The 9,506-nt window shown below is 38.2% G+C and overlaps 1 protein-coding gene across 1 annotated transcript; it reads right to left on the bottom strand.

The window, feature by feature from the left end:
* Nucleotides 1-4,270: 4,270 nt before the first annotated feature.
* Nucleotides 4,271-7,653, bottom strand: LOC127796279 (uncharacterized). The gene is made up of 2 exons (XM_052328346.1): nt 6,673-7,653; nt 4,271-5,039 (listed from the first exon to the last, which is right to left on the bottom strand). The coding sequence occupies exons 1-2, from the start codon at nt 7,481-7,483 to the stop codon at nt 4,483-4,485; spliced, it is 1,368 nt and encodes a 455-aa protein (XP_052184306.1). The 5' UTR covers nt 7,484-7,653; the 3' UTR covers nt 4,271-4,482.
* Nucleotides 7,654-9,506: the final 1,853 nt, after the last annotated feature.

Below are 9,506 nucleotides of genomic sequence, written 5' to 3'. Positions count from 1 at the left end.
ATATTTTTTTTGTAATTATTTTAATTCTTGTAATTCTAAAAATTGAAAATTTATTATTTAATTGTAAATTTAGTTCTTAAAAAATTAGAATTTATGTAATTAATTTTATATTGTAAAATTTATGTAATATAATTAATTTTATATTATGTAATATATTTAAAAAAATTACCAAAAATTGATCAAAAGTTTACGCGTGATTTGTTGAGTTTAGATAGTTTAAGGTTAGATTTAACAATATTTAACCAAAATCACCATAGTGAAAACCACATATCAAAACTTAATAAAAAATTAATTGAAATTCAGGGGACTTCAACTTCAGTTCTTGACCTTGCTCACCCGTAATTTGGTTTTTCAGATGAAAGCCCTAGTGTTGGTCATTTGGAGGCCCCAACAAATCGACTCTCAGTGCCATGTTTGAGCTGACTATATTTGGGAGATCATTTGGACAATCATTGTAGCAGTTTTTCAATCCTAATTGGTTGTGAGAATTCAACTTGTGTCAACAAAATATTCAAAAATCAGTGAATCGAATCAAATTGAACTGAACCGTGCCTTTTGGATTGGTTCTATGGTTCAACGGTTAGATTCTGGTTCTAAAAAATTAAGAACCGATATATTTAGTTTGGTTACTGATTTTTCTTTTCAAACCGTGGTTCGAATCGAACCGGAACTAATATTATACTTGTATATATATTATAATTTTTTAGATATATATATATATACACACGCATAAATATATTATTACTTGTAATTTTAATTTGCTAGTTTTTATTTATTTCTTTTTTGTTGTTGGTTATTATTTTTCACGAACTCTTTTATTTTTAGATTTTTATGCGCTGTTGCTATACTAAATGGTCGATATAATCTCATTTGATGAGGTAGTTTATGAATTATTTTGTTCTACATTTACTTCAAGATTTGAAATATTAATGAAGTTATAAGTTTATTTTAATTAACAAATTTATTTGTAATTTCATATTTTGTGAAAATATTTAGAAGCTAAATGTTAATTGGATAGAATCGAAATCGAATCAAAACCAGTTTGATGCGACAGATTGGTCATAGTTTAATTTTATATATGTAATGGTTTGGTTACGGTTCATATTTTTTCAGAACCGTTAAAAATGATTCGATTACTGAATTCTTATAGAATCAAATCAATCCGAACCGTCGACACCCCTGTCCAAAAGTCCACCACCAGCTAGTTGCCCAACACCCACGTGACATATCACATGCTTGGTTGGTTGTGTTAGGATAAAAAACACGTCACCTTGCCATGTTGCTTTTGTCCTCGCTCTAGAGATGATATTGATAACCCCTCTAAATAGATCATATATAAAAGTACCCAATTAAACATTTATTATAAAATACCTTAATAAAATTTGTATTAAAAAACTTGTTATTTGTTAAGCTCTAAGAGACCAAAACAAATATTGATAGTACTAGTAAAGTTAATTCGTCATTGAAATATGACAAATCTATTTTTTTTAAATATATTACATAAAATAAAATTAATTATATTATATAAATTTCAAAATATAAAATTAATTACATAAATTTAAAAAAAAATTCAAAGACTAAATTTACACTCAAATAACAAATTTTCCATTTTCAAAATTACAAAAACTAAAATCATCATCTGTTCTTAATTTTTCACTTTTACAACGAAATTATCATCATCACCACATAAAAAAATAATAGAAGAAAATAGAAAAGTTAAAGCAGAAAAATAAAAAGATATAAATATATAAATGTATGTGCGATGGCGACTTGGTGGGGGCGGATGACAGCAATGAGTAGGGGTGGAAGGTTTCTGTGGCCAGTGGGTGGGAAATAGAGGGGGTGGGGCGGGCAACCGTGTAGGGGCGAAGGCGGTGCTGTGTAAGCGGCTGGCAGGATAGGTCAACGATGGCTGTTGGAGTGTCAGTGGGGGGGCGACGGTGGTCAGTGGACTGCGGCAGGGGTGATGGCGACAACGAGAGGTGTTCCTAGTGTTGGCAGGGGAGACGACTATGTGAGTGGGGTGGTCGACGGAGAGCAATTTTGGAGAGGGTGACGACGGTGAAAACAATGGTGGCGAAGGTGATGGTGGTGCGAGAACGGTGTGGAGGGCGAACACTGCAACCCGCGGGGGTGGGTTTGAGAGAGAGGGGGGGGAGATAGATTGGGTGAGAGGTGAGAGCTTGACTGAGATGTGAAAGAGAGAGATAAAGAGAGTGAGAGGTGAGAGCTTGAGTGAAAATGATGCAGATAGTGAGAGGTGTGAAAGAGAGTAGGTGAGAGGTGAGAGCTTGACTGTGTTTGTCTCAGTGAAGGAGATAGTGCGTGTTAATATGGTAATTTTCTTAGATAGTGGGTGTTAATATGGTAGCATTATCCGATGAGATTTGATGACTTCTGTAAGAGTGGCAGAGGCATATGATTACGCTTGGAGAAATTAAATAGGGTATAACTTGGGATTGTTGGGCAAGCAAATTGAAGAATGATTGTTGGATGAGAAGAATAATTAATTTCAACCGTTGATATATTCATCCATTTATCTTAGCCATACAAATGAAATGTATTTATGATATATTTTACACATTTTCAAAAATAGTTTTCCTTTATTATATATATATATATCCATATAATGCCTCATGGTTTCCTTTTGCAATTTTTTTTCATATAAAGCAATCATTGAAAAATGAAACAATAGCATGTGTAAAAATATTAAACGAATGAGCATGCTATTAATGAGATTATCACATACATATAATATTTTCTTTTTCGATTGATTTGATTAATCTTCTTGCAACTTGAGATTATGTGAAAGCCATTATGTTATTTATAAGTATTTTTTGGACATTTCTTACAGATGACATCAATTGTTGTTGTATAGATATAACAATAAATTTGTTTGGGTAGAAACGTCATCGATAGATACTGAAGATGATATAAACTGTATTAAAACTAATATAGATGTACATTTTTAAGAATAAGTGTCTATTTATTAGGATTCTTATAGATAACATTTATCTTGATTAATCCTAGTCTAACTGAGACTAAGATTGTTATGGATAACATTTATCTTTTATAGATGATATTTATTTTATCTCTTTTGAGGATAACATTTTTTGTGGATAATTGTTTATCCCAACATTCTAAAATTCTTTTAGAATTAAAATTCTTTATTAATAATTATTTACTCTTTTCTTAGAAGGGGTTTTTGAATGTTAAAATTATCTAATTTGCACGTTTGTGTGGAATCCTTTATACAAAAGATTTGTATCTTTTAGCCCAAAAAGATTACTTTAGGCTTTCAGATTTTTTTTTGTCTTTTAATAGACTTTTGCCCATAATATAAAAATAATGAAGTCTACATACAATTCACTTACTTGTAAATAAATTATTTTATTTAAAATGACACAATATGAAATATAGAATCCAATTGAATTCCGCAAACTTATGTTTACGACGAATTCAAAATTAAAATTTCATATTTTGAAATTATTTTATAATATTAAAAATACATTTTTATCTAAGAAATTTGTTTGAATAATTTATGTTCATTTTTAGATTTAATAATTATTTTTATATTAAAAATTATATTTATAAAAAAAATCTTTATATTTTCTTTTATTTATATATTTCTTCACATTTTTATTTCTTATTTATTTATTTTTCAAAATTGACGTTTCCCGCCTCTATGTTTCGTTCCGTACAAGTTAGGTACGTAGGGACTTATGTCTTGGTTCGTCTCTTCAAATGGGTTGTTTCTACAGGAAAACCCTAATTTTTCCACCATGGTGTCTTTCACTCTCTCTGTTCGTTCCGTTGCATTCAACACAGAGGCTATTGAGATCAAAGTACCTTCACCATCAATCGGGAATGGTCTGACAAGTCTACCCCAAGAAATTGCGTCCGTCTCTATCCTTGGCGTGTGAGATGCCGCCTTAGAGTTCGAGTTCCACTCCAACGTCACAAGGCGATTGCGACTTGATGCGATGCTCGTTCTCTGTATGGATCTTAAATCCTATTTGCATGATTTGATATGTTTCAATTCGCACCAAGTCAATTCGATTCGATTCAGTTCAGCTCGTGCGTGAATCGAACTGTTGAATTCTGGAGATCTGATTTATGTTTGGAATGCTTCTACAGATTGATACGTTTGAGCAGAGAGAGAAGAACGGTTGAGTTGAGAAGCAAGGATTCCCCAACCTGTTGACGCAAGGTCGTAGGAAGAAGCAAAACTAGCAGGTCGAATCGATCCGAACGCTCACTGAACGGCACATTAAAGATTAAACTAGAAACTGTACATTGTGTTGCCAGAAATTCTCTCTATGAAACGCCATCAGTAGAGGCAATTTCGCAATTGTATGTGTACATATCAGCCGCTACTCACAAATATCTGAAACCGAACCATTCTCAACCTTTGAGGTCATAGAAGGTACAAAACAAGACTGAACAAGAAAGGACTCAATGTTGTCGGCAAGTTTAGCGTCATCATCCGAAAGCAGAAGGAATCACCGTAATGTGCTTCAAAGGATTTGCTATGTCTTTGCCTCCGGCATGCTCCACAAACTCGGCCGGGGAGAATGAGCTTCCATGGCAGACACAAATGATGCTGACCTCTGCTTTTGTATATCTGTACAAGAACCCGGTAATGGTCTTTCCATTGGGGCCGTTCCCTGTTGTCGAAACACAGGGCATCTTTGAGAAGGGAGGGGTATTGGGACTAGGAGTTTCAGGCTTTGGAGGCTTGCTTGAACCCTGGCTGCCCGACTCTGTTGGACTGGCTTTTGGATTCTGAGATGTAATGGGCAGCTTAATTGTGTTAGGTTGGGTTTTTGAGTTAATTTCTTTGGTAACTTTTGTTGGACTGGTTTGAATGGTGCTGGACAAAACTGGCTTCTCGTCATGGTTTGTGGCTTTAGCATTATTGGTTTTGGTAGAAGACTCTACCTGGTTAGAGGAAACACTATGCTCGGACTGTCCCAGTTGTTCGCTTCGTTCTGGTTTGCAGTGACTTGATCGGCTTCCAGTATCAGTGCTGCTGCCACCTGCACCAACAAGCGGGAGAATATGGATTTAGTCCCAGCGGGGAAGGTATGTTTGTTCAAATTTCGTTTCACAAATTTGTGGCCATAATTAAGAGAGTTGGAAAATTCAAACCTTAGAAATTATACTGAAAATAACCAATTGGAAGGGGGGCCATTAATATAAACTGCTGTTAAACCGCAAAAACTTTACAAAAAGTTCAGAGTCTTCTGAATTTGCAGTAGTTATGTGAGTAGCAGTACATTTAGAAAACTTTCAGATGACAACAATTGCATGCTTGATAACGTACAAGTTATGCCTTGAAGTTTGAAGCAGAAGCCTACCAATTGACCCAACAACCACTCGAAGCATAGGGCATTTTGAATAACCATGACTACCATATCCTAATCCTGGGAATGGTCTGAAGCAGGGACTAATTTGCAGCAAGCTTTAATATTTTAAACACCACTAGCATTACCTTTTATACTCCTGCAGTTTTGAAGGGCTTTCGTTACATGTGCTATGGGAATGACTATAAAGAATTTCTCATTTAGTCACCAAAATAATTCCTCCATCAAATAAGATAGCATCTAAGTCACAGTTCACTTGTCTAACAAAATCCGAAAGCATACCTCTCCCAAAGATGAATTTATAGAAAAGCTACTTGATTGCCCATGTTCGGAATTCAAAACCATCATACCTCATCTTCAACAGAATTCTTGAGTTTTCTTCTCTCTCAATTTTCTTAGGGTTTGTTTCTCCTTCTTCCCCCTCCTCTTCCGGTTTCTTCTTTTTCCTCATCTCTTACTTCTTATTCTCTTGTTAACCCTTGGTTCCACATGAACTATGCTCCTCACAGAAAGCACAAGCAGCTCGTCCCTCTAGTTGGGGGTGCCATCATCTACAGATGAGGCTCTATCTGAAACTTACATCATATACAATGCAACTGCTATTAAACTATATCAAGCTGAAACTACAAGGATGATACTGGAGATCAGATTTACCATCACAAAACATATTATCTTTCCAAGTTAACCCACACCAAAAATCAATAATTCTGACCAAGAGTCTCCACACCGACACACTTGGCTCCATTTAACTTGCGAGGGTTGCTTAACCAATCAAATTTCATCGTACCATCCAATGCTGTATTATTTATGAATCTTATCTTCTCTTCTTGTTGTCTGAGCAACCCAAATTGAAGCTTCATGAGGTTACACTAACATTGGGCCAAAAGAGTTCATCAATCCCATGTCTATTCCCAGCATTTTCTACCACGACACAGTTAACTAGATTTTGGGCTACATGCCAAGTGTGTGCAAGAAACAATCTCTGTCTCGTCCCTCAGTCCCCCTATCTTCCTTCTCAAAATCAATCACTTATAACATGAAATGGAATAGGGATAGAACATTGATCGGAGATGCAATTATGTAAATATGCTTTGTTCTTATACTTATTCCTAATGAATAATTACTACAAAATTACCATAAATAACTAAAAGATTTCTTAGGCATAGATTAGCCATTCAATAGGGGACACCAAATTGGTAGAATTAAATCATTTATAAACAATAGAATGCATGCAACAACACAGAGTAGTTTCAGAGCAAGCCAAACGGAAAATGTCACGGAAAGCAAGGAATTAAGGAAAGATCACCTTGTGGAGAGGTGCTCCGGTGGTCGGAAACCACAGAAGAACTGCAGACTGGAGACATATTTGATACCGTGTTCCGATTGCCACCATCTCTGACACTGTTACGCTCGGAATCAGACACAATCCCAGAACTTGGACTCACCTGATACGTGTGGAAACTCCGGCAAGCCGCCGGTTGTTCAGTGTTCTTTTCATTACCAACACTCCCCAAAGCCGGAGCCCAACACGGCATTACGCAAGGGTACGCGAACCCGTTCCCCAACTGCACGTACTGCAATGACGGATACGGGTACTGCAGCGGCGCCACCGGAATCCCCGGCGGCGACGAGCCATGAGCGGCCTCTTTTACCTCTTCATTTACAACGGCACTGTTGCCGCCGGCTACTTGGCTCTTGTCTCTGTTACACGCGTGTTCCTGAATTCGAGCCTCTTTCTCTCTCATCTCCCTGTCCCTAACCCTAATCTGAAGCCTTTGCGCCTCCATCCACATCTTATCTTCCCCAAAACCGCCATTGACGGCCTTCCTTAACTTCCCCTCTCTCTTCCTCCTAGCCTCTTGCCGTCTCATCGCGTGAATCTCGCGTTTCCTCTGCGGATCCAAATACTCCGATCCGCCCTGCCCCTCAGGCCTCCAACAACCATCCACATTGGAACCCTCCGATTCAATCTTCCCGCAAGAATTCGCAGCTTTATGCTCTTCGTTCTTCGCCTTATCAGATTTCCTCAAGCTTCCGCCGATCGACAAGCCCAAGCTCAGCTCGATCCTTTCGTCCTCTTCACTCGAAACCTCAAGCAACGAACTCTCATTTGCCATTGCAGAAGACTGGAAAACACCAAACTTCTTCCTAGGGTTTGGTTGATCTGGATTCCGCTTCTCCGTGTACCAGGTTTTGAATTGGAGAGCGGAGGAGGACGCAGTCCACGTGGCGGAGCAGGGGCAGGAGATAGGGACGGTCGGGATGACACGTAGGAAGATTGGTTTTGAACTGAGGGTTACGCGGCACTAATGATTAATTACCGGTAATTAATTAATTCCCCCGGCTGCCTAAATTTCGCGGGAACGCAGATTTGCCGTTAATCATCAGTCATTCCGGTTCCTCGACACGTGGCGTGGGTGGACGGTGTCGCAGTAATGAGGATCAGAGCCCGACACGTGTTCGAAGCTGTGAGCTCTCGTCCCAGCTGTATTTCCAGAACCTGGCCCCGCTAACACGTGGAAGCAATCTGGGCCGTCGGTTTTGCTCTGGGAGTACTCTACGCACCCCGAGGGCCAGCCGCCACGTAACGGTTTCCAAGAGCGACACGTGTTGGAGTTTGATCTGGTTATTCTTACGAGGAGAGCGGGAGGGTGGCGGCGAGAGACACGTGTTGGGATGTGGTTAGATGACAGCTGGGCAGATGGGTTGGTTTGCGGCTTCTATTCTGGGAAAGGACGGTGGATGTGGCGGTGTACGGTTGGCTAGGACACGCGGCGGAAGCGGTTTGGATAGGTCACGGGCCTGCGATGGTCCATAGATAGACGTACGCGTGGATGATTGGGCGGATACTGAACGAGGAGTAGGAGGACGAAGATGTTGGACTTGTGGGCCCCGTTGGTTTGACAAGGCTCCCGCAGCGGAACCAGTTCGTTGGCATTAAAATAGATCGCTTGATGTGTTGTTGAGCGTACGAACCGTAAAATTCGGGTTTGGTCATTCAAGTAGATGGAAAATGATAGTTGGCCCGAAAATCCGGTCCGATTTGGTAACCCGAGCAGATACAATAACATTTTTGCCCGCCTCGTCTTTTCTTGTAGTTAAAAGCTGTTCATTTCATGTGGATCAAATTAAATTAACTTTAGATTGCATTAATTTTACTTTAATTTTTATTAATATTTAATATTATTTATTCTTAAAATTATAACTAAAATATATTATTATTAGTATTTAATAACTATAACTGATTTTAAGTTTTAGATTGAATCAGACTGAAAATCAATTATGATTAATATTAGAGTAGTGATTTCTACTTGGTCAAAACCGAAATTTAAATACTCCTACTTGTACCCTTCATCTATTCCAATAGGATTTTGAGGCAAACTCTCATCCTCTTATGGAAATTGCTCCATATATATGTCTTTATGGTGTTTAAGAAAGTATCATAATTTTTGACTTAATACATAATTTAGTCTCTGAATTAATCAAAAAAATAATTTTAAAAATATCAACTAAATTGTACTCACTGTTTATCTTTAGACAAAATAATTTATACACTTTTAGTCTCTGACTTAACTGACTTTAATTGAAACGTTAACTTTGTCACGTCACCTATACGTTACTCTTCAATATTGTCACGTCACCACGGCTTAATGCATTTTTTAGTCTCTGGACTAATAAAAAAAATGACTTTAAGAATATTAACTAAATTGTGCTCACTATTCATCCCTAGACAAAAAATTTTTATACACTTTTAGTCCCTAACTTAACCGACGTTAATTGAGACGTTGATTTTGAGTCGTCACGCTGCCACGTCACTCATAATATCCACATCTATTGTCCATATTTTTATAAAAAAAAAATGTCTTCATAGTTGGCTTCCCCGACCACAGCCATGGGGAGGCTAGGTTCCTCGACCCAACCGTGGCTAGGACCGGGAACCTAATGGTCGGGCGACTGGCCGCCATGACTGTTAGTTATTGGGGGTCGGGGAACCCTAGAATCTTGGTCCCCGACCCCTAGCCGTTCTCTGATTGCTAGGTTTAGGGTCCCTAACCCCCAGTCATTCTGAGGCAACTGGCAATGGCTGAATCGACGATGGGTGCAGAGGCAAGAGTGGTCCAAAACGAGGAGAGAGGGAGA

Source organism: Diospyros lotus, chromosome 3 (assembly GCF_014633365.1).
Source record: "Diospyros lotus cultivar Yz01 chromosome 3, ASM1463336v1, whole genome shotgun sequence".
Lineage (NCBI taxonomy): Eukaryota > Viridiplantae > Streptophyta > Magnoliopsida > Ericales > Ebenaceae > Diospyros > Diospyros lotus.
Note: the sequence above shows the minus strand (reverse complement) of the source record. Positions and strands in the feature narration are given on the sequence as shown.

What these genes read in the sequence shown, in the direction of transcription:
- LOC127796279 (XM_052328346.1), bottom strand. Translation starts at nt 7,483, where the DNA reads ATGGCAAATGAGAGTTCGTTGCTTGAGGTTTCGAGTGAAGAGGACGAA. An exon ending in CCGGAGCACCTCTCCACAAG is followed by an intron (nt 5,040 to 6,672) that starts GTGATCTTTCCT and finishes TTGTTGGTGCAG; the next exon opens with GTGGCAGCAGCACTGATACT.